This window comes from Ixodes scapularis, unplaced genomic scaffold, assembly GCF_016920785.2.
Source record: "Ixodes scapularis isolate PalLabHiFi unplaced genomic scaffold, ASM1692078v2 PGA_scaffold12__126_contigs__length_90152505, whole genome shotgun sequence".
NCBI classification, from domain to species: domain Eukaryota; kingdom Metazoa; phylum Arthropoda; class Arachnida; order Ixodida; family Ixodidae; genus Ixodes; species Ixodes scapularis.
In genome coordinates, this window is record NW_024609838.1 from 61,955,124 (window position 1) to 61,981,037 (window position 25,914).

The 25,914-nt window shown below is 48.0% G+C and overlaps 1 protein-coding gene and 1 pseudogene across 1 annotated transcript; both read left to right on the forward strand.

Moving 5' to 3' along the window:
- The first annotated feature begins 6,058 nt into the window (after positions 1-6,058).
- LOC115318713 lies at positions 6,059-6,691 on the forward strand. The gene has a single exon (XM_029978429.2). It carries the CDS (start codon positions 6,059-6,061, stop codon positions 6,689-6,691), a length of 633 nt encoding a protein of 210 aa, XP_029834289.2.
- Positions 6,692-12,803: 6,112 nt separating this feature from the next.
- Positions 12,804-22,639, forward strand: LOC120848131 (annotated as a pseudogene).
- Positions 22,640-25,914: the final 3,275 nt, after the last annotated feature.

Here is a 25,914-nt window from a genome sequence, read left to right on the forward strand (position 1 = left end):
CACCATCACAAGGAGCCCCCCTTTAAGTTTTTTTTTCTTTTTAAATACCAAACAAAAATTACACAAAAAAAACCCACCAAAACCATGATGATGTGCGCAAGTTCATTGCAGCCTACTAAGATAGTCCGCACCCACATTCTCACTTCTTTCAATGTACTCCACGCGAAACGAGTACTCTTGAGGCATCAGACTCCAGCGTAACACTCGGCTGTTGTTTCGCCTTGTTTCGATATTGTAAAGGATGGTGGGTCGTCTGAACAACAAAATGCGTTCCATACCAATGCACACGAACCTTCTCTATTACCCAAACCATGACCCAGGAATGTTATTGTCCTCATACCGACTTCGCACTTCATGGGTTTACTGTAATACCGGCTTGTCGCATTCTCTAAAAAAACTGCTTTAACGTCTCCATATGTTCTCAAATTTCCTTGCAAATACGCTCCCACAAAGGAATAACCCGAGGTATATTACTAGAAATAAATTCTAACGATAAATTATTACAGTTCATTCTACTTTGCACTCCTCTCAATCGTAATGAATGAATCGTAATGAAGAGTCATTTTAATCCACTACGCTTCTTCTAACGCTCGGTGATAATGCCCATTAGCGTACCAAAGCACTTCATACGCGACGAAGAATTTCCTGGCAGTTCTCGATCACAGTGCCTTCCGGACCAGTTCGTCGAACATCTTCTTCATGAGCTCCAGGTGCATCTTGTCTGTGCCGTCGCGTATCCGGCGCTCCTTCTCCTCCATGTCTAGCCTTCTGACCTTGACCGCCACCTCTGCTTCAAACTTGGTCCTCTCAAAGGCCAGCCGCTCTTCGTCGAGCTTGAGCCTTCGCTCCTCAAGCTGCAGGTCTTCTTCCTTGATTATTTGTTCCCGGTCAACTTGCCTTTCAAGGAACTTCTGCCGTCCATCCTGACACTTCCTCTTGGCCCTTTCGTTTACGTGCACCATGGTGTCCTCTCCGAACGAGACGAAAAGGTCGGCTCCTGCCAGGCTGTAGCCCTCAATGACCTCGGTCGGGACGCTGTCGTGAGGATATATCTCCAGCACGGGGTAGTTATTGGTCGTGCCCAGTGGCGAAAGCACTGTTTGAACCTCAGGGTTCCTCTTTTGGAGGCGCGGCCTCGGGTAGAGCACTCTGCGGGGATTGGGGTACACCGGCTTCTTCATGTCGAAGACCTGCTGCAGCAGCTTCTCGTTCTCCAGGTACTGCTCGTGAGTGGTTGACCTGCTTTTCAAGCGCTCCTTGGCGTCGGTGTCACCCCACTGCGAGAGCCGCAGGTCCCCCCGTTCCCTGGCACTCCCACCGTTACTAAGTTGCTTTAGCCTACTCGGCATACTGCCGTCGACGGCAGCGACGATTTCACCTTCCGCGTCAGACACCTTCAAGGTTTGCTCGGTCGAGTCTTTCGCTCCATGAATATTCCCTACGATAACGTCATACAGAGGACGGTTCATACACTTGGCGGTTACCTGTCCCGTTAGGAACGGCGACACAAGGTGAATGTTTGCCTCTGGCAACATCAGACACGTCCCGTCCACTAAGAATACGGGACTGACTTTGCCCGTAAAATCTTCACATGCGACCAGTTCCCGGCGCATTATCACGGTGTTACTCCCGGTGTCCCTCAACACCTTTACTGCTTTGCCGTTCAAAATCCCCTCTGTGATTGGCATACCTTCCGACAGAATTGCTCTCGCCTTTTCAGTCATATTCGTGGAGGGCATTCTGAAGGCGTTTCTTGTGATTTTCTTCCTTCCCCATGAGAACGCGTCCGTCTTACCAACAGGATCATCATCGGGTTTTACGAAACATGAAACTTCTGTCTTTTCGTTCTTTCCTTGCGGACATGATCTGAATTTGTGGCCTGACCTCTGACACACTTGACAGAATACGCGTGTTTCTGGCTTTGATCGGCAATCTGCTGCCTTGTGGCCAAACTTACCACACAAGAAACATTTGATCTTTAGAAGAAAGGGTAAAAGCACAGGCGAGCTGGTGAAGAACTTCCATCGTAAACCGGAGACACGGAAAAATAAAAAAACGGACAAAACAACAAGTCTCAAACACAGCTTCTGGTTTATTTGAACATCTCCGCTCTTATATATACACAACAACCCTCCTCTCCAAAGGTCGACACACCTCCTCTCCACTCCATCAACGACATCTCAAACTGAACCAATGACTCATGCTACCTCCCTTCCTTTCATACCAACCAAAAGCTGACCCCTTTCCAATCCAAGAAACAGGCACTCAAACCCTGCTAATAATGAAAACACGTCCCCCCCCCCGATAGGCCTGTTATCAGTTGTGGCTGGTCGGTTCCAAAAAACCTATCTTTTTTTTTTTTTTTTTTTTTTTTTGGGGGGGGGGGGGGGGGGCGTGTTTTCATTATTAGCAGGGTTTGAGTGCCTGTTTCTTGGATTGGAAAGGGGTCAGCTTTTGGTTGGTATGAGAGGAAGGGAGGTAGCATGAGTCATTGGTTCAGTTTGAGATGTCGTTGATGGAGTGGAGAGGAGGTGTGTCGACCTTTGGAGAGGAGGGTTGTTGTGTATATATAAGAGCGGAGATGTTCAAATAAACCAGAAGCTGTGTTTGAGACTTGTTGTTTTGTCCGTTTTTTTATTTTTCCGTGTCTCCGGTTTACGATGGATGATCTTTAGAGCGGGTTTGCTGCCATGCACATCTTCCTTCAGGGAATCTAAGGCTTCCTTGGCCTCCTTCCTGAAGTTGGCCAGATTAGGCTGGCCCCGCGCCTCCAGGAAGTGGTCCGCCATTTCAACCAGCGCCGATATGGTCTTACAGCTTCTTTCCTTTAAGAAGACAGCCAGCCTAGGATGACAATTCCGAAGGAATTGCACCCCGATCATCTGGTCACGAATCCCCTCATACGTTTTTGGGCATGCGTTCATACTGACCCACCGGTCGAAGAACCCTTCTAATCTTGCACCAAACTGGCTCCCTGTCTCTCCGTCCAACGGCTTACTCTCTCTAAATTTCTCGCGGTACCCTTCTGCCGTGTACCGAAACCGCTGGAGCAAAGCCCTCTTTACCTTATCATAATTCAGAGAGTCTTCAGGTGACATCCTACCTATGACCTCCAGAGCTGGGCCAACAAGGCCCATGCTTAGAGCAGTCGCCCACTTCTCTTGCGGCCAATCTTGCCCCTGAGCCACACGCTCAAATCTCCTCAAATACGAGTCGAGATCGTCCCTTTTGTCATCGAAGGGAGGCATAAGCTTGTGAGGACTAGGAGATAGCGATATAGATGCGCGACGTGACCCTTCACTGCCATCTGCTCGCCCTATATCGGTTGCGCTAGCCTCTGCAAGACGAATCTTTAGTTCGATAATGCGTTGCTCACTTTCTGCCTTGAGGCGCTGTGCTCAACTCTCAGCAGCCCTCTCCTCTCGTTGGCATGCTCGCTCCTCATCCACCCAAGACCTCAACTCCGCTCCTGCCAGTCCCAACTCAGCGCCCAAAGACATTAACTCTTTAACCTCCATTCTGAATAATTATTGTTACGTAGAAAAACGAGGGAACAGAATATCTTGTCCTGTCGCGGACGCCAGTTAATTGTCACAGGGTTCTTTGGGGTTAATAATCGACAAGATTCAATGTCCTTCGTTTTTCTTAAAACATGTATTTACAAAAGATATCAAAGAGTTCATATGGATATACTAAAAGAAATAGGAAAACTTAGTAAAAAAATGGAAGGCAGGAAAACGCAACAGTCACCATGTCTGAGTCACCATGCGCAGCAGTGGGTGTTGTGTCTGGGGCTGTCGTTGTCGGCCGACGGTTGTGGCAGGCAGTCGGGAGCGGGTGCGGTTGGCTTCCGTCGGCGGTCCCAAGAGTCACCGCAACCAGTGCTCGCGCAGTAGGAAGCCGGGCAGCGTAGGTTTCTATGCGCTGCCCTCGCTGGAACAGGCTGCTGGTCAGCAGTAGGAGGCCGCCGATTGCCCTGGTCGATGGTGTCCTTCCACCCTCTGCACGTTTTCTTCGGCCAGTCCTCTGCACGCTCTCCGAGCACGCACTCCAAAATCCCTCTTCTTCGTCATCTTCCTTTCTCCCTCTGGGCCGATCCATGGGTTGACTTGCCCTTCTTCTTTTCCACATTCGGTCACATCATCACACCCGCCAACCGCCCCCTCCCGCCGCGGAGCCAGCAGCCAAGAAATCCCGCAGCGCGGCTGCCCCAGGGACCAGTGCCCAGAGCCGGAGTGGGGGCCCGCAGCCCTTTCACGGGGGGCCCTTTTCCCCGAGGCTACATGAGGGGGGCCTACCTCCACCAGGGACATCAAGGCAACGGTACGCCCGCACCTCTTAGCATTGCCGCCCGGGGCCGACTGGCATATTGCCGCGAAGCGTGGAGGTTATTCACCCACGATGCTTGGGTCCTTCAGACAACACAGGGGTACAAGCTGGAGTTTGCACAGGTACCAGCGATTCAAGGGTTGCACAACGTGCCGACCCGAGGGCAGTCAAATCAGGTCCGGGAGGCAGTGTCCGGTGTGGTCAGAAAGGGAGCGGTCTCTCAGGTACCACCGTCCGAAGTGAAGTTCCTCTCCCCCTTCTTCATAGTACCAAAGAAGGACAACAAGGTGCGCCCAATTCTAGATCTCCGACAACTAAACGAGGCGGTGCAACACAACCACTTCAAGATGGAGGGGTGGCAGTCTGTGAGGGAACTTATCCAGCAGGGCGACTCCATGATACGTATCGACCTGAAGGATGCATACCTGTCTGTCCCAATCTGCCACCAGGACCGCCCCTGCCTCGGCTTTCGAGAGGGGGACAGGGTCTACCGTTGGAACGTGCTGCCATTTGGCCTCAGATCGGCACCGAGAGTTTTCACAAAACTTCTGAAACCAGTCGCGGCCTATCTCCGGTCCAAGGGACTTCGCATTGTCATGTTCTTGGACGATATCCTTGTCATGAACCAATCCCCCTCCCTGCTCGCAAACCAGGGACATCTAATCGTGAACCTCCTACAAAACCTGGGTTTTGCCGTGAACATGGAGAAGTCAGTACTGACACCAGCCCAGGACTTGTTGTTTCTGGGACTATCGATAGACTCGAGACGATTGACGCTCGAGCTCCCTGGAGAGAAACTCGCCAACCTGTTAGACCACCTACAGCAGAGGCTAGAGCAACCGGTGATCTCGGCCCGCCAGGTCGCAAGCTTGGCGGGACAACTGAATGCATGCCTAATGATACTGCCGGAGGGTTCCTTTTATATCAGGAACCTTCAAACAGATTTGAGACGGGCCCTACAGAGAGGTACATACACGACCACTCTTACACTATCCAGGGACACACGGCAGGACTTAGCGTGGTGGATCCGAGCACTGAGGAAGACCCCAAGGAGCCAGATCAAGACACCCCCAGTAGTACAGACGATACAGTCGGGCAGCTCGTTGAAGGGGTGGGGAGCATGCTCGGAGGGGTGGACGATCGGGCATCACTGGACACCACTCCAATCCACTTGGCACATCAATGTCCTGGAGCTGATGGCAGCCTTCCTGGCCCTTCAGGCGCTGGCAAAGAATGTGTCTCGGGGCTCCATCCTCCTCGAGCTAGACAACACAGCAGCAGTAGCGACCATCAACAGGAGGGGCAGTACTTGCTCTCCACAACTCACCAGGATAGCCCATGAGCTATGGTCGTGGTGTTGGGCGAGGGGAATATCAGTCAGGGCGCAACATATTCCGGGGCACATGAAGACGGATGCAGACCAAGCATCCAGGAGAGTGATGGATGCCAGCAGTTGGAAGCTGTGCCCGTTCACATTCAGCAGGATCAACTGTCTGTGGGGCCCCGTGCACACGGACCTTTTTGCAGACTTCTCCAACCACCAGGTGAGGCACTACTACAGCTGGAAGCCGGATCCTCATGCGGCAGCAGTGGATGCTCTCAGCCAGGACTGGACGGGTCAGGGCCTCTATGCCTTCCCACCGTTCAGCCTTGTGAGCAGATGCATTGCCAAGTTGCAGAGCTCCAACAGTCTGCTCATTCTAGTAGCTCCAGTCTGGCCATCTCAGCCATGGTATGCCTCGCTGCTGCCCCACTCATACGAGGAACCGCGTCTTCTTCTCCAATCACACGACCTACTGCGCAGCCACGACGGGCAGGTACATCCAATGCTCAGCACGGGGAGCCTGACACTAGCAGCATGGAGACTGACGAACTCCAGCAAACACATAGCCAACTTTCGGAGCAGGCTGCACACCTCATTGAGGCATCATGGAGGCGGGGAACACAGCTCACCTACACCTCTTGCTGGCGCAGGTGGGAACGTTGGTGCCATTCAAGGACTGTTGATCCCTTTTCTCCCACTCTAACACAGGTGCTCAACTTCCTCGCTAGCCTCTTTAAGGAGGGCCTGGCGTATCGCACTACAGGGTGTTACCGTTCCGCCTTGTCTCAGATCTTGCATAACTTTGACGGTTGCCCTCTAGGGGAACTCCCATCAGTTGTGCGCCTTATGAAGGGAGCGTTTAATTCTAACCCCCCCAAACCCCGATACCCCAGAACTTGGAGGGTTGAAACGGTGACAACCCTCCTGCAGTCGTGGGGTCCTAACAAGGATCTTAGCCTCAAGATGCTCACTAGCAAGCTAGCTATGCTATTAGCCCTTGCTTCAGCAGGCAGGACGTCAGACTTGTGCCTGCTTTAAACATGCCACATCTGTAAACAATCCGCGGGTTGGGAGCTTGGGCTCAGTGGCCTCAGAAAGACTTCTGGGGCATCTAAACCCCTTCCCACCCTCTTCTTCCCAGCATTCGAAGAGGTTCGGGAATTGTGTCCAGTGGAATGCTTGCAGGTGTACCTCGAACGAACCGCAGGACTCCGAGGCGCCCACACGCAGCTTCTGCTCACTACGCAGAAGCCTTTTTGCCCAGCAGCACGGGACACAGTAACTCACTGGATAAAACACACACTAACGCTTGCGGGCATCGACACGTCGGTTTTCAAAGCGCACTCAACGCGAGGAGCAGCCACCTCCAAAGCTGTGGAGGTCGGAGTACCACTTGCCGACATCTTAGCAGCAGCTGACTGGTCCTCCGAGGCGACATTTAACCGCTTTTACCGACGGCAATCAGATACCCGGGCTCACTTTGGAACCCAGGTGCTGAGAACACGTGCGAAAGCTTTGAACAAGCAGTTGTGAACTTGATAGTAAGTGCGACAGAGGCTGAAGTATAATTACCAGTTCTGACGAATGGTACTTACCTGAAGTTAGAGCGGGAATTATACGAAGCCTATGGAAGCACTTACTATCAAGTTCACACTCCCATCACATCCCTGCCCATTTTCGGGGTAAATTATCACATTCTCTTCCCTGTCGCAGGTCGAGGTGGTTCAACATGGCACCAGAGGTAACGCATAGCGTGAGAGCTCCAACCAGGTGCCATCACCAGAACAGGAAATAAAAGTGTTCTGAGTGCACAAGTGCCCATACTCTTTCTTGTGGGGGCCCCACCATCTCAATGCAGCCGCAAGCTGTGCTGTAACCATTAACTCGGAAAGATAAAGACGGAAGGGGAGAATACTTCCCAAAGTCCCTAAGGGGGTGCGCCTAGGGTGCCACCTATTTTTTATTTTCAAAATAGCTTTGAAACGTTGACGTCAGTTCCGGTATAGAAGGGAAAGCAGTTGTGAACTTGATAGTAAGTGCTTCCATAGGCTTTGTATAATTCCCGCTCTAACTTCAGGTAAGTACCATTCGTCAGAACTGGCAATTGTCCACGTGTTTGTAGTTAGCTTTGCCGTGAATAGACGGCGCTTCACAGAAAATAAAAATGTGGCAGATCTCTGAATTTGGCAAAAAATTGTTCCAACGCAGGCAACAGGAGATATAAAAATGGTGGCGTCAACTTCTGACCACTGCATTCGTACTGATGATCTTGCCTCAAAATTGGGGTGAAAAAAAAGATATTGTGACGTCTCTTCAAGTTCGGAAGATGAAAAAAATCTTTCATCAGAGCGAGAGCAATGCAACCGAGTTATTGGATTGTAGCTCAGACGACTGCGATACCGATGAGGACATTGTGTCGGCATGTCGGCATTGGACTAGGATCAACGTAAAATAATCCTCCTCCAGCCCCTCCCCATTTTGCGTTTACTTTGCGTACAAGGTGATGTCAACTGTCTGCGGCACTGCTACGCCCGGCCTGAACGTCCATGTGCAAGGTAATGTGAACTCCCTGCGTTAATGCAGTGAAGCCAAATTTTAGTCCCCTTTTCTCTAGCAGTATGTTCATAATAAATTTTTGGCATTCGTATTGCATATTAAATTTATAGGGCACATAAAAAAATCAATATTTTCAAATCTTTTTTTTTTTTTTTAATTTTTGCGGTAGGCAAAGGGTTAAACATGTTTTCAAATATATTAATTTTCCCTCGGGCAATTCAAGATTGGAATTCACCAGTCACTCACCAGTTTTGATAACGCATTTCGTCCAGTATATTGTAATAGGCATGGTGAGTTGGGTTAGTTGGTACTGATTAAACATGGTTAAAGATGCGCACAAAAAGAAAACGACAGAAAAGAGAAATACGCAGACAACATACAAGTGCACACTCACCTGTATTTGAAGGAAGGAGGAAAGAAAAAAAGAGGTTCAACTGGCAGTGTGAGCAAGTTCGCTGCTAAGATCGCCTGACAACACCTTATATCCTAATGTCCAAGCCTGGCCACTAGCAAGGGACCCGCGGCTCGAGCCACTCGTGCGTTGCCTTCGGTCAGCTTGAGTGTTGCGGCGTGCATCGTATGCCTCTTAGTGGCAGCTTTTATGTTTCTTTTTTATTAAATTTACCTCTATTTTAAGCCGCACCGCCACTTCGCTTTAAAGCCGCTCAGGGTCTACGCCCAACCTCAAGACCTCACTCACAGCGGAACCAGCTTTAGCTGAGGCCACACAGAAACAGAGGTACACAAGCTCGAGAGGACATTTCCTTCTCCGTCTTTAACAGAGAAGGTAATGGCTCCTCTAAAATCCTTTTCACATGGCTGAATCCGTGTGCCTCCCCCCCCCCCCCCCTCAGCTCGTGTACCCCTGTTCCTGTGTGGCCTTAGCTCGAGCCGATTCTGCCGGTTGTACTTGTCTCTTTCTCCCTTCAAAAGCATGGGTTGTAAGTGCGCGCTTGTCTGTTGTCTATGTGTTTCTTTTCTTTGTCCTCTCTTTGTGCACACCTTTAACCATGTTTCATCAGATATATCTTTAGATCACATTTTTCGTATGTATTCATTGTGCAACTATGATCAAAACTTCCACACTTGCCAAGGCTTTCAACTCAGAGCCGCAGTATGGTGCAGAAGAACAAGGCTCACAGAAAAGAACGGCTGGTATGGTGCCACAATGTCACGTGCAAGTCATGTATATACAAAAGAATTTCGACAATACGGTCATGGTTTACTGAATTCAGGGACGACACAAATTTTTCAGAGACTCTGGCCGAAGTCTCTTAGAACAAAAGTGTTACAATTCAAGATAGTATAAATGCTGTCTCAGGCCGCGGTGGATCTAAAGTGTTACAATTCAAGATAGTATAAATGCTGTCTCAGGCCGCGGTGAATCATACGAACGAAAGTGCCAATCTCGAGAAGGTAGCATATACACTTTATGCGTCGTCTAGGGCAGCGCTCGGCTTCTACAGCCGTTGCAGGTGCCTTCGTGTCATTTTTCTGGCTGTTCTTTCTGCATGCTTGCCGTGCGATCACAACGGCGCTAGCATTCGAAGGTTCGAAAATACTGTATGATTGCGTGCAAGGGCCACACCCGTGTAAGGGCCGCACCACTGTGTTTATAGCGAAATATTAGCAAAAAAAGATTAAAAAAATTATTCGTGTATGAGCCGCACCCCCCTTCTTTTGAGGCTCGCTAGCCGCGCCACGGCAGTCAGGTTTGTCTCCGCGGCGTGGCGAGCACGGCTTGCTCCGCTTTTCCGCTTATCTTTGCTGCTGCCTTGTTGCTCTGCTCTTTCTCTGCTTACGCTCTTTCCACATTCCTTTGCTCTCCTCCTCGCGATGCGGCCGACGCGGCCACAGCAAAACAGCGAACACGAGTAGACACACACGGGAGGCGGATGTTTCGCAGTTCGAACGCTGCTGAACCACGCGGCGCAACCACGCTCCGCAGTTTTTCTTTCCAACGTTCCCTCCCCACAGCAGGAGTGCAATGGGTAAACACAGTTATACGGCTGGCTTTAAACTGAAAGTGGTAGCGTATACCCTTGACCACGGTAAACGTGCTGCTGGTCGTCAGTTCAAAGTTGATGAAAAGTGTGTGCGACGGTGGTGTGACCAGAAAGACGCCTTGGCCAGCACGAGCAAGACTAGGCGCGCGTTCCACGGCAAACCCTGCAAGTATCCAAAGTTGGAAAATGAATTATTTAACTACGTGGTGGAAGTGCGCAACAATGGATACGCTCTGTCGACGGACATGTTAAGGATGAAGGCACTGGCACTGGCTTTGTGTGAAAAAAAATACCTTCAGACTTCAAAGCGAGTGCCGGTTGGATCCGGAGGTTTATGAAGAGGAAAGATCTCTCAATTCGTCGAAGAACAACCATGTGCCAACGGCTTCCCGCAGAGTACGGGGAAAAGCTGCTGAGCTTCCAGAAGTATGTCATTGAACTGCGCAGGGAACACGGATACATCCTGTCCCAAATCGGCAATGCCGATCAGACTCCCGTTTGGTTTGACTCGCCGGAAAACTGCACTGCGAACGCCAAAGGGCAAAAGAGCGTGCTCGTGCGTACGACGAGAGCAGAACGCCAGCGCTGCACCGTAATGCTTTGCATCACTGCGGATGGACGGAAGCTGCCGCCCTACGCGATTTTCAAGAGGAAGACCATCCCTGCCGAAGAGTTTCCAAGCGGCGTCATAGTCCGTGCTCAAGAAAAGGGCTGGATGAACGACGAACTGGTGGTGGACTGGCTCAAGAATGTTTGGAAAAACCGCCCTGGTGGAATGCTGGTGAAGAAGTCCCTCCTTGTGCTGGACAGCTTCCGCGGACATTTGACTCCCAAAGTGAGGGCGGAACTGCGCGAAGCCCACATGCACTTGGCTGTCATACCGGGCGGACTTACTGGCATGCTGCCACCGCTTGATGTCAGCGTAAATTGGCCCTTCAAGGTGGAGTTTCACCGTTGCTATACAGAATGGATGGCCAGCGGAAACCATGAAAAGACGCCGACTGGACGGCTCAAAAGAGCACCTCTGGCGACTGTTGCCAAGAGTATCCTGGACGCCAGGAATGCTGTCTCCCTCGACATCGTGTCCAAAAGCTTTAAAGTGACGGGCACTGCGAACAATCTGGACGGTACAAAGGACGACCTCGTGTGGGAGCGTGCCTCCGAAGAGCCTGACCAGTCAGACACCGGCACCGAGGACAGCACGAGTGACAATGATTGAGTCTCAAATAAAGTGTGCTTGAGACAAGTGCGTCAAACTGCTAGTATATTCATTTTTCGATGTGCGTAAAATTTTTTTTCTTCATTCGTGTATGGGTTGCATTGCGAAAATCAACCCTTGAATATGAAAAAAAATGTGCGGCCCTTACACGAGTTTATACGGTATACCCCCGTCTAGCGTTGTTGCACTACCTGTGTCATCACACATTGAGACTTGCTGGAGAAATTTGCATTCACCTACATCCAAGGTTGCTGCTTTGGTTTTGTTGTCACGTGGTAAACTGGCTCTATAGTTAACCATCAATCACTCGAGTGAACATGAGAAGTGACGTTTGGTATCAACGTTGATCACGTGATCGCTGCAACCGGCAGTATGGTGCCTGGGGTGCGTCTCCGACTGGTGTGTTTGGCATCGCGCCCATACATCGAAAGTGGCCCCCAAGTGGCAACAAACGACGTAACAGAAGCCGGAGTGTCATGCTGTCGGATGTTGCAATCCTAGTGGTTAGTCGTAGAAACGCTGGTGGAAAGCACGAGCAAACGCGAGTGTCGCCGTCGTTGCCGTGTCCTAACTTCAGACCGCCAAAGCTTCCGTGGACTGCCGCACTGGAGAGTGACCTGTGGCAGAACAGGCGTCTGCCACATCCAACACTGCTGCTAGGACACCCTCAGGATGACGACCGGCGACGGCACGACACTTTGGTGACGTCGCAAGGCAGCAATCGAGGGGCCACTTTTTCGAACGCGGTAAACGCACCAGTCGCAGGTGCATTCCAGGCACCATAGCCTCAGAACTGTCCATCAAACATCGGAACTCCGTTCATTTCTTTTTCTTCTTCTTTTAACCAATGTTTGAAAGGACGTTTACCGTCTGCCCAGTGAGTGAGTTGGGGAGTTGGGACATGATTCAACATGTCTCGCAACAGGAAAGCGTTGCCCTTCAGGGGGAAGCTGGAAGTTTTAAGGAAAGTGGACGAGGAGCCGAAAAGAAAACGTGCGGACTAAGCGAAGAAATTAGGCCTGGCGCCGTCGACCCTGTGCACCATCGTGGGTCGACGAGATTGAATAAAAAAAAACGTCCAGCATTTCAGCGTCAATGTGAAGCAGGTGAACCAAGACTACGCAGCACGTGAAGCTTGAAGTCTCACTGACGTGTTTAGGGTGTACTAGAAGGGTAGGTGTGAAAAGTGCAGCGCTTTCGATCCCCTTGGACGACGTGGTCCCTACTTGCGTGGATGCCACCAGGGGCAAATGCGGCGCAGTCCCTAGGGGCGCCGTCAGTCGTCAGTCACTTAAGCTGCGGGGCGTAGCTCAACGTGTTGAAGTTCCCTCCCCATGTGCTCGAGCTTTGAGTGTTTTCTTTAAAAGCCATGTCTTCGACGAAGAAAAATAAAACACAGAGATGGTGGTTTGTGCCGGGATGTGACGTAGGCTACAAGTCGTGTGGGGTCACGTTATCCCTTTTTCACGCACCAAAATATGCTCCAACGTTCGAAAAGTGGGCCCAAGCGATCCCCAGGGCAGATGAGGTCTTCCAAGAAAACTCTGCAGTGTGCTAAGGGCATTTTTACAACAGGTTACTTTTTCTGAACTCGGTTAAGATAATCTATATCGTCAATAAGACCTTGTGTGCCCGTTTGCTCGAAAACCGTTGTTCGCCTCTGCGTGTAAACAGCATGCGAGCGAGTTTGTGGACTGCTACTTCGCATACAAACATGCTGCAGTTGTAGTCGGCCTTCTGCAGGCCAGTACCAACTTAATTGAGATAGAGCTTAGGATGAAGTCTTTTGCAGCTGGTATTATCCCAAGCAGCATAGATTTTCGCCAAGCAGTAACCAATGGCTGGCGATGGTCTTTTGGCCAGTGTCCAAAGGGTGGCCATTCAATGGCCAGAGAAAGACCAGTCATTGGCCTATCTCTAACCACTGGCCAAAGGACCACTGCCAGCCATTGGCCAATGATTGGCCAACTCTGTGTTGCTAGGGATATTGCTGCATTGGTAAATTTCAATGCGTGTACCGAGCATCCGGAGATGGTGCTCCGCGCTAGAACTTTTGAAGTTCAGCAGCCGCCTCGGGGGTTTCAAGGCATTATTCCGGCCTATGGATTCCTACTCCATTTAACGGGTTCAAATCGTTGCCGAGGTGCCCGGGAAAGGGAATGAATGGTCCCAAAACGAATGGTCCCAGAACGAATGGTCCCAGAACAAATGGTCCCAGAACAAATGGTCCCGGAAGAAATGGTCCCGGAACTAATGGTCCCAAGTACAAACTAGGAAAAAATGGCCCCAGGTAAATATTGCCAGTTCTGCGTTTTTGGATAAACCCGATAAAATCTAACAACACTCGCCGGTAAATATTTTATGGTTTCCAATTGATACGGAAAGCTCTAAGCTTCGAGGCTGACGGTTGCACAAACTTGACCGGTTTTTATATTTTTCTGGGAAGATCAGAAGTGTCCGTGCGCTGATATTCCTTTTTAATTTCACCTCTTGTTCTGCAAGCGTCATAAAATAATATATTTTGAGCCCATATAAAAAAAGTTAGGTAGCCTTTCTACGATAGTAACCGAATGAGGCTCGCCTATATAAAAATACTGCTCATAGCTTAAATAATTCCGAATTAGTGATAAAAAATGAACTCTGAAAAGCACCCTCCACTTTCCCTCAAATAAACTATGAAAACGCCAAACTGGCACACGACACTTGTCCCATTGTTGCATGGCAACCTTGTCTCTAATGTCCGATCATGGGTGGAAGGGGTGAGGGGGACACTTGCCCTTTTTGTTTCCTAGACTTTGCCGCAGAGTAACATACTGCAGTGAACCTTGTCGGTGAGATAAGCTCCACACTGGTATTGATGATTTATCCCATGGTTTAGGTCAGCTTCAGTTAGCGAACGACACGTGAAGTTACCGAATCTGCCGCGTTTCCTTACGGCCTCGCGTCTTAAAGGAGCTGTGCAACGATTTTAACGTTGAAAGAATTGGCATCTTCTGCTTTTCATAATTTTCACCTTGTCACAAATGACAAAAAGCACACCTCCTTTCATCGAAATGTTGCGATTCCACCGCGTAACAGCGAGGCAAAACTTAGAAGATTCCCCGACCTGCAGCCGTGAGCGGTGGCCACAAGAAACACGCGGCATGATGTCAATGGGGATTCTTGTAGAAAGATAGCAAGTTGTGCAAATACCTGCTCGATAAAACTTTTCTATAAATCTTGTCATTCCAACATAAATATAGATGCGTCAAAAACCTGGTATCATCGACAAAACTTATATTATACGGTGTTTTAGTGGCGCCATCTATCCTAGGTCCACAAAGCTGTCAGCTCTATCTGCTGCCGAGAACAGCCGCTAGAAGTTAAAGGGGGAGGGGGACAGGCCCGGATGGGCATGGCCGGACCCGGATGAGACTTTCCTCCTTTCACCATATTGTTCGCGCGGTGCCCGCCAGCACGTGGTCACGCGGTCGCGAGTGGATGAGTTTTCGCTGCTCACTGATGGCTCTAAAGAGAGAACGTTACCAGAACCCCGCGCCTACCCCATCAACGTCACTGCGCACGTGACCTGGAAGACGACGTACGAGTTCAGAGGCGCTAAAAACCCGAATCTTTTTCATTTTTTTCAAATAAAAACTAGGGTATCCAGGCAAAATCTGTTTTCTGTAGTTCACTTCAGAAGTGTCAGGCATCAACTTCCACAATCAGTTAAGCAAAGCCCTGAAATTGTTGCACAGTTCCTTTAAGCTAAGTGATTTTTTATACATTGTATTAGATAGCGGTATTAACAAACATTTTACTAAGCGTTGTGATTACAGCTTTATAAATTTAATTGGTTGTATTAAAGTGGGTTGGAAATCCAACAATCTGAAAGTAAAAAGTATACAGAGGACAAAGACCGTTTCGAAATGTTAAAGATTAGTTCGCTGTGTATTTGCCCATTGAAAGATATATCTCTCAGTCAGTTTAGTGCTTTATACGCTGAGATTTCGCCATAGAACATGAAAATAAAAAAGGAGCCACCCGATATCGTCCCTGTGCACCAGCCACTCATATTCATACATTTTATATACTTTTGTCTATGAACCATATTAATGTAGTCATTCCATAATCAAATGAATTAAGTATCCAGAGGTCGACATATTTGCATATTGTAAGACAACACATCTCCCAGAGAGGTCTTAGTTTAATTACATTTATTTTTCAGGATGGAAATGACCAAGTCCAACAAGGGCAGACGAAAACTGTTTTGGGGGCTTCATGCATACGTGTCACAAGGACATAACGACAAGCGTCCATTGGCGATGCTCCAAGCGTGGTCAAGGTTGCAAGGGATCGATCATCCCGAGTGAGAACTCTGAAGACGTTATAGTAAATTCTGAGCACGACCACCCTCCCAGTGACAGTGCTACTAACGTCTTGAAGGCTTGTATTGTTATGAAGGAGGTGGCCTTAATGTTAAATGAGAAGCCTGCAACTGTCGTCACACAGGCGATGCAAGATCTTCAGGACGAAGAAAGGACCATGATAAAAAGTGAAGACAGTATGAGGAGAGCCATCCGCAAACAACGATGCTTAGCCTACTCACCGACCCCGCACTGCTCGGTTTTGAACACCAGGTGTAAGATGTTGTGGACGTCCATATATGTCTTATCGATAAGTTGTATCAATTCTGAACATCTTGTCGTGAAATACATTTTAGCCCAGGTAGTGCAGTTGCTGATTTGGTTAGAGAGACATAAAGGAACACCTAATGTGCAAAAAATGTGCAGGTGAAATATAGGGAAAGTTATGCGGAAATACCTGCCTGCTCTGTGATCGCAATTCAGTGCCCTAAACCTAAACGCCAAAACACAAACTGAAGCCGAAACCAAAAAAAACTAAACTTCTTGGCGCAATAACACACAGCCGTTAGCTCCGCAGCATTAGAGAGACATGAAGGAACACCAAGTGTGCATGGAAACCTAATGCTTTTATAAAGGCATCAAGCTCCGCTCGTTATGTGTGCTACCACCACGCGTCATGACGAGAGGGAAGTAATTAAAGTTTCATGGCTTCAACTGAGGGTACTCATTTTTCGTTTCAAAAGAGCCTACTGATATCTTAAATATCCTAACGCCCCTATATGAAAATAGCAATAACTCCTATAATATCGCTTAAGGCCACTAAATGAACATTATGAAGATAACTTTTGGACAGTATTCATTTTAAAAATATTCTGACAAGTTTGAATTAAATTAAGTTCAAAACCTGACCCCTTTCTTCGAAGTAAACGGCTTCAAAATATAAACAAAATCCTTCATTCCATCAGGAAATCACTGATTGCACAACGGATGAAGTATATTGCATGGTATATCTTAATTTTAAAACAATCTTCTTATGGGACTATTCTTTCCTACCTTGGACTTGGGACCATTAGTTCGGGGACCATTTGTTCCTACACCCAAGGTGCCCGTAGTACAATGGACACCTCGGCCGTTGATGTAGCCGAGATTTTAGTTATACGTCAAAAGATCAGCACGAGGTCAAATTAAACTTCAGACTATTGCTCGGACGTGCAAGATTACATTTGTTGGTTTATTATGCAAACTCCCAAATTTACCACCTGCTTGCAGCCCATTTTGTAACTGCTCAGAAATAAGACAACAAAATAAAATATCACAACTCTAGGCAAAAACTTCTGGACTCTTACTTTTAGTTTCTCTCAGAGCATCATCCATATCAAAATACATATTTTCAATAGTAGCATTCAGATGGAAACATTTGTTGAACTTTTAATATCTTCAGGCAACTAAAAGTGCGGCTTATTTTCACATTTCAGGTTCATTGTCCGTGCATTTAGGCACCAGGTGAATGGCCAAAAAGTCTTGGTGCCGCGAAATGTCCCCACCCTGATGGAAGACGCTTTTCTAACGGTTTTCCCGAACCTTCCCAAGTATATAACAGGGGTGGAACTCATGAAATGTACTTGGGAGCCAACACGGGAGCGGCTGAAACAGCTGTTTTGGAGCAGATTGGGAGCAGCTAAAACTACATTCTGGAGCAGGCTAGGAGCAGCTCAGATCAGTTTTCATTGCACTTCAGCTTGTCTTAGACAAGCACGGGAGCAATTTCAATAATGCTTAGCAACACAGATGAACATGAGTGGTTAGGGACCTAGGTAGGTGGGATAACAGTGGAACAGATGCAAAAACTTGAAAATTTGTGAGCCTTAAGGAGAATCAAGAAGCAAGTACCATATGTTTCTGAAGATAGTGTCCTTGACATTTTCTGAGTGGCTTTCAGCTGCTCAGAATGGAAACCATCACTGCTTATCACGCAACCCACAAGTGCTCGACAGTAATTATATGTGCGAACCTTGTGACGTGCGTAAGGAACGGACTTGCAGTTGCGCGAAGGAACAGGGCAACAAATTCCAAGATTATCCTATTGCGCAACTCAATATTGCAACAAATTTTGAGTTTATCCTATTGTGCAACTCAATATCGAAGCAGCAGACTACGATCAAAGGAGTCATTGTATTCGAAGCGATAAGCAGGAGCAAGGTTAAAGTATGCCGAGCAGATCTACCGCTCGCCCGAGAGCTGCTGGCTGGCAAGGTTTCGGATCGGACCGCGTTTCAGTTCCATCAAATCACGATTTATCTTGCGGGAATGCGGTTCCAACTTCTAACAATGAAGTATTAAAAGGAATTTTTGCTCATTTGTTTTCAACTGGCTGACGTCCGGATCCTGGGCCGCAGAGCCTCAGGCAATCTGACGATTAACTACTCGACCTCACCTCGGCCGACTTGCTTAAAGGGGCCCTCCGGAGCGTTCTGCGATGGTCTATTTATGGCGGTAACTCAATCTACAGTCCCTAAGGATCCTAAAAATCATATAATTACGGTCATGCGCGGCGGATTTCCCTATTAAAATTGCTATCAAAGTCCCCGGCACACCCCCCTTTCTGAGATGACCCCGGAAAACGGGAGGGGCATCTCTTTACGCGTCAGCCAACAGCAAGCGAAGGATTCCGGCGTCACTGCGCGTCACCAACGCGGCCGACCACCGACCCGCGGAGGAATCTCTCGAACACGCGCGGACCGTCGTCAAGGAGCCCGGACTTTGTGCTCGGCAGTCGTCGTTCGTCGCACCGCGCCGTCGCGCTGCTACTGCATACGCAATCGCATTCCACAGATGACAAGGAAAAGTTTGACTCGTTGACGTGGAAAGATCGCAAAGCTGGCTTCGGAGTCGGGATCCACGAGAAGAAGGAACACCTGTCCCGCAAACGCACGCCTGCAGACGAACCGACGCGCCGACGCATCACCCCCTAGCAACAAGCTTGCGGGGAGAAAACATAGTTCGCTGGTTTTGGAGCGATAATTGCGGACTATGTTTCCCGCACCACAATCAGTTTACGTTTTTCTCAAAATCTAATTTACAACGAGCTTAAAAAGTGTTGCAATAATAACGTTCGTATTCACCGCGAGATGCAGCATTTCCATTGGTCAAGTTTTAGCGATGGGCAGGGAATGGGGGATTGTCTTCCAAGAGAAAATAGTCCCGCTATATTTCTTCTGCCATCTGCTTAATAAAGGGTTTTGTAATCTGAAACTTTGTATACATATTAACTTGCACATACTACGCAATATAACAACATAAACAGACGATCGCAGAAAGCTCCGGAGGGCCCCTTTAACCGCTTATGGTTGAAGGATAACAATCTACTCGCAGGTGGTGTACCACTAGGAATCCAACCCCCGAGTTTTTTCGTCCGCTTCTGGCTTTCGTCCGCTTCTGTTTTTATCGAGTCGATAAAAACAGAAACCAAGACAAAATGCAATTTGTTTTGGCGCATGTTTTGTGATTTGCGAGCACAATGGCGCGAGGTATTGGCTGTGGCGCAGTTCCTGCAACATGGCGCAGACAAATGCGTCTGGCACAAAATGGCGCAAATGGTGCGGCCGTTCCACCCCTGATATAAGCAAGCCATTCCCTGAAAAAAGAAAACGATGAGCCACTGCATCAGTGAGTGCCGTGCCAGCAAAGGCGAACTGTAATTAAAAAAATAAAGCTCCTTGCACTGAAACTGAAACACGGGATGGGGCTCGTACACCCCCCCTTCATGGAGCACCTGAGGAATTGGGAACAGCTGACACTCCTGCACACTCGCATCTTGAAGTACTTGCAGTGCCTGCGAGTGGTTCTTTTGTTCATGACTTACAGTGTCCTTCACATGATTGATACAGACAGACATTTGAGAATGGCACGATTGTGACATACCAAACTGTGTTTGACGAGTCGAAGACGTCTTCCATGGAGCTAAGCAAGATCGTTGTCTTCGAACACGAGCGAACCAGACCGTTTGTCAGGTGCAGGATTTTTTGTCCGGACACTTGCACAAGCTAAAAGATGTTGCGTTAAAGGAAGAGGCTCAGGCGGTCCTCATGCACACAGAAGACACATCACTGTGTGTTGGCATTGGATGCACCACCGAGTTCAAACTTCTAGATCTGTGGAAGTTCAAAGGCATCACATGTAGACAGTTCTTCTCAGGCCACTGCAATGGGTCAGTACTGCTAGGTATGTGACATTTGCTACTGAGTAGTTTTAAGAAATATTCTGTCAAGAACCAGTACTTTGTAATGTACAAAGCTATCCAAAACTGATAAAAGTTAAAGTTGGCTCTTGTCCGGGCTTTTATTTATATGAACCGACCGCTTCTACTAATATAATAAAGAACTTTTCCGTGAAAAAGTTTTTTTGGTCTGCAGTCCAACCTCGTTATTAAAAACACTGATATACCGAATTATCGGATATAGCGAAGTAAATATAAATTTTGGTTGGTTATGCTTTATTTCAATGGAAGTTCGACCTTTAAAACGAAACCACGGAATCCTACGCGGTATCGGCTATAGCAAAATTATTTTCGGCCGCGCACGGCTCGAAATATGTGCAATACCAAAACAAAAAAAAATAAAATCTATAAATTACCATGTAAAAAGGCAATGTACCTAAATTCAGTGCCGATTTTCAAGATACCGAACGTTGCCAACGCTCGAACGAGCACTTTGGGAGGTGACTGGCGCCATCTATGAAGCGGGTGCATAAACCCTAAAAGATGGCGCACCAGCGGCGCCACCTATAAGCGTCATCAAACACTAAAATTTAGAGTGCCAAAGCGACAGCGACGGCAGTCAGTCAATCTGGGAGCAGAAAATGGCAACGTTGAAGCGCAAAGCTCTGTCTCTCGAGACGAAAGTTAAAATTTTAAGAGCAGTTGACAGCGGCCGCAAGAAGAAAGATGTTGCGGAGGACTTCGAGATCCCACCCAGCACATTGTCTACTCTCTTAAGTTGGAGGAAGAAGATTGAAGAGACCTACGCCAACAGCACTCTGAAAGGCGACAGAAAGCGTGACAGGCCTTCTCATTACCCTGATGTGGAAGAGGCTTTGTTCTCCTGGTTCAAGGACGTGAGAGCGCGAAACTTGCCGGTGTCTGTCTGGTGCTCTTCTGCAAACGAAAGCCGTCAGTTTAGCGTGCCACTTGGGGCATCGTGACTTCAGGGCAAGTAGCAGTTGGCTTCAGCGCTTTAAGAACCGGCACGAGATCGTCTGCCACACCCTGTCTGGCGAAGGATCCGCTGTTAACTTGGACTCCTGCGAGAAATGGCTCGAAAACTTCCGACCTCTACTCCAAGAATACGAAGAACGTAACGTATACAACGTCGACGAGACTGGAGTTTTCTACAAGTTGTTGCCTGAGCGGTCATTGGCTGTGAAAAACGAAACCTGCCAAGGAGGGAAGAAGCACAAAGACCGGGTAACTGCTGTCGTTGCGGTCAACATGGATGGCTCCGACAAGAGGCGGTTGACCGTCATCGGAAAGTCTGCTCGCCCTAGGTGCCTACGGGGTGTTCGAAATCTGCAGGTTGATTACTGGTCAAACAAAAATGCGTGGATGACGACGAAGCTCTTCGAGGACTGGCTGAAGGCTTTCGATGAGGACATGGAGGAGCAGCATAGGAAGGTCCTTCTTCTGTTGGACAATTGTTCGGCGCACAAGATGTCTTGCCCACTGAAGGCAGTCCGCCTAATGTTTCTGCCACCCAACACAACATCGGCTCTCCAGCCCTTGGATAAGGGCATCATCCGTTCTTTGAAGTGCTCGTATCGGAAGCGTTTGGTGACGCAGCTTGTGTTCGACATGGACCGGCGCCAACCCACAGCCATCAACATGAAGACAACGTTGACAATGCTGTATGGATCTTGGAATGACGTGAGACGGTCAACGATAAGGAACTGTTTCGTAGATGCCGGCTTCGTTCTGTCCTCCGACGAAGTACATCCTGAAGACCCAGTGGCGCAACTTGACGAGACACCGTGGGATCGGTTGACGTTGCCGGATAGTATCACATTCGAAGACTTCGTCTCCGCCGACGACAACTTGGCCGTGGCGCCCGAGCTAACGGACCAAGAAATCGTGGACCGTGTTGTGTTGCCCGGAGAGAATAGCGGCACTGACAGCGAAGGTGAGAGCGACGACGACATTGAAGAACCTCGCGCAAGTACTGCGGATGCCGCGGACATGGTGAAAAGCTGCGAAGCTACTTGGAGAAGCTCCCCACGGCAAAAACCACTGAAGTGGAGAAGGCTCTCGCCTGCATGGACACTGTCGAGAAGTTCATACTACTCAATGCCGTGAAAGTCCACCAATCGAAATTAACGTCTTTTTTCAAATAAATTCAATTGCGGACTCTGGCAACATGGTTCCTTGGTTGTAAATTCAATTCATATTGTGCCAATTCAACTTTTTTAATCCTACCCTAGGTGACAGGTAAGGATTTATATGTTTATTACGGGATTCGAATTCCCCCACAGTCCGTTTTTATATCTTAGCATTATGCATGTTCGAGCACTTTTTGCACGGGCCCAGTTGCCGTTGTGTTTGTACAAATTTTTCTGAGTACTTTTATAACGAATATTGCATATAACGAACGAATTTGCGCGCCCGATGCTACTTCGTTATAACGAGGTTGGACTGTATTCCAATCACGGATGGATTACGCTGCTTGTCATGTAAACAAGGCAGAAACTTTCTCCTGACTCACTTGCTTCATCCAAAAAGAAACCAATGCATTCAGTCAGCATTTCTGGCAAACGACTCGGGCAAGTTGTGCGGAGACAGACAGAGAAGCAGGAAAGTTCCCTCATTACTTGACTGTCTGAAACAGCTTCAAGAAGAAAATATTACCATCAAGAAAGGAGCTCTTGAGGAGCAGGTGAGGTTGACAGTAAAGTAATATTTAGCATGGTTTTTGTTTACTTATAAAAATATGAGTTTAACACATGAAGGATACGGGCCAAAATCGAATGGAAGTTTTTGCTTCTCTTTCCAGATCAAAACGCTTCCGCAAAGGCAGCAATCCACAGTGCGCGCCTGTTTTGAGGCATCAAAGCACAAGTCACTGGGTGGCTACCACATAATTCTATGAATGAAGGGTCCCCGCCTCTATGAACAATTAAGGCGTCACAAAGTCTTGGTGCTGCTGAGCTCTGTCCGCCTCTTCACATACATCAAGGTTTGTGTGTAGATCCAGTTATTGAGTCCAGAAAGTACATACATTGTTATTATATATTTGCAGAAATTCAAGGCATCGTAAATTCAACGCGCCGTCTTTTCTACGTGGTTACCAACATCAAAAACAAAGAGGTTGTGTACTTAGTAGCATAATGCCTGCTTGTGGCGCTTTTGAGTGCAGCAGCAGGTCGGAGGATGGAAAGCGACTCTTCCGGATCCTGTTTGGAAAGAACGCAACTGCAAGACGCAGGAAGAGGGCTTGGCTGGCCATAGTAAAACGGAAAGATTTCGAGCCCACTTCAAGAAGCAAACTTTGTGAAGCGAGTGCCAATTACAGCTAGCTCATTACGCGTATCGCAGAATGAACCAGCTCCTTGAACACTCTCCAATGCATGTCACTATTGCCTTCATACCCCCGTCGACGCCTGGACCCAAGATGACGGCGACATGGTTTCGGTCCGCGCCGCGCCGCGGATCTAGAACGAACCTTCAGATTTTCATTACTCTGGGAACCGATACAGTGACTCTAATACGAACTGGTGCCAAAGTGCAAAACTTTTTAAAGCGGTGATTCGAAAGCATGAAAGGGAAGCATCATTTGTTAAAACCAGACATCGATCAGACGCTCGAAGAAAGCACGTGCAGATATAAAAAACTTGCCACATAAGTGGGTCCCAAAGTAAATGGTGAATTTGTAGAAAAGCTATGAGCAGCACATGCACGCTAAATACGGGTGTGTGACAGATTCTTCCGATTGTTCACGCACTGGAAGCTCATGTGGGATAACCGAAAGTACTCACGGCGACGGCGCCGTCCATTTTGACGAGAAGATTACGGACACGAATGAACAATTACACAATGGAGGTAATCAGTAGGGTGATTTCAGATAAGATCGACCAAAGGATGGCTAGTCGACATTTTCAAATCAACTGATGTTTTTATGTTATTGTCTAGTGTCTGGTATGAACGAATCCAAACTTAGTTTTGACTAGAAAAAATACTTGGGGACAGGAAAAATCGTAAGGCATGAGGTGGTGGACAGTTGCATTAACGCGCACTGATGGAGGGGGCCCGTTTGAGAGTGAATAACTAAAGCGATAACATTAGGAGAACTCTAATACGTTTTAGGCGCAAACTATGGGTATAGCTTGCTTGTAATATAAAGTAATCATATTTATTTAAAATTTATTTATTTTTCTAAAAATTGACAAACATGCCTGCTCGAACGACAAATGGCAAACTTTGGAGGTCTGTATCTCATGAAATAATTTAATCATTATGATATAATTTGCAGATATTATTCTACTAATATATAGCTAATATTTAAAAAATAACTAAGGTATCTGTGTGATACAATAGTTAGGATATATTTAGTCAAACATGGGAAAAAAATCAAACAAAGAAAAAGTCCGATGCGAATAAAAAAAAACACCACCCTCGATTTTTTTTTAATTTAGGTAACCTGCAATACTCTATTTCGGCATTCATTTCCATTAAAAACATGTTGCATCATTTTATTGAGAAAGAAGGTACAGCTCCCCAAAGTAGGGTCCTTTTTCAAAGCCTACACTTAGCAGTGTTTTATACAAGAACTGACTCTGAGTTCCAGTTTCATGAAACCAACACACATCTTTTATATATTTTTATTCAGATGAGGCCAATGATAACTAAAGAAATCGTTCACACACTTAAATTAAGGAGAAACTACTGTGTACAAAGAGGTATCATATTACGGACTAGTGATCCGAGAAAAGATCATGCAGCCATCGGCCACTAGGAACTTTGTTTACTTTATTCTCCTGCGACACCACATGCTATTCCCTCTTCCGCTCTACCTTCATCTCTCTCTCTCTCTCTCTCATATATATCCCTGATATATATCCAAACAAAAACATGTTCAAGCATTCCCTTTCTGCGTGGTAGTGTTCTGTGGCTAGCAAAAATCATTTCCTCGCTAAGCTCACGATTATGGCAAAATAGTTGCCGGAAACTGCAGACGACACTCGTCGCTAGTTCTGGCAAAACGGCCGATACAATCTTTTTTTCGCATTTCCCCGCTCGCTGTCAAGGACAAGGGGGTTCGCTTCAACCAGCAAAACATGGCCGCCGACGCCTGTTTACTCAGCAGTCATGCCTGTCGCCATCTCACTCGCTGGCGTCACGGGGGATAATATCAGGCACAAAGGGGCACACCAACCGGCAGCATTATCCCCAAATACTCGAGCCTCGCGTAAATACATAGAGTGTAAATGCTGTCGCCATGTTATCGTAGTAAGACCGCCCCCCCCCCCCTCCCCCAACGGGGGACTGCAGTACGCGACGGCGTACTAACACAACGGCGACGATATCGACATCGCGGGCTCCGAATTTTCCCATAGTTCTACTCCACGGGCATTTCTCGAAACGCTTGATATTGTGCACGCCCGCCTGGAAGGATTTCAGGCGCGTAGTTAAGATAAGGCGGTTCTCCGCGGCAAAAGAAAGCAATTTCACAAAAGCTTAAAAGCGGCGGCGACGCGTGTGCGGTGAACGCTCGTAGTTTTGGTGTAGACAGGGTGTGTGTGTTCTCGTTGTTGACACCAGCCGGCGATAAGGCACTGCAGGCGGTAGCTCAGTACAGCAAGGGCTAATCCGAGTGACCATCAACGTGACCCTACCGCCAACCCCTCGCGAACCGGTCGCCGACATGGCTCAGGCTGTGTCATGAACCACGTGGTAGAAGCTCGGGTGCTTTCATATCAGCGCATGGAGGGACGACAGTGCGATTCCGGAAAGACTTTTTCGAAGGCCGCTGACCACAATTTTTTGTCTGGAGACTTTCCCTCTTTCTTCCTTTGACGTGGATCAAGCTTTGCCGACAGCCTCAGTTGTGACCTCTCTTTTCAAATGTACATTTGCGGTGAGTGAGCTCCTCA

Bases quoted from the DNA above. Each gene is read 5' to 3' on its own strand.
- LOC115318713 (XM_029978429.2), top strand. From the start codon at position 6,059: ATGGTATGCCTCGCTGCTGCCCCACTCATACGAGGAACCGCGTCTTCT.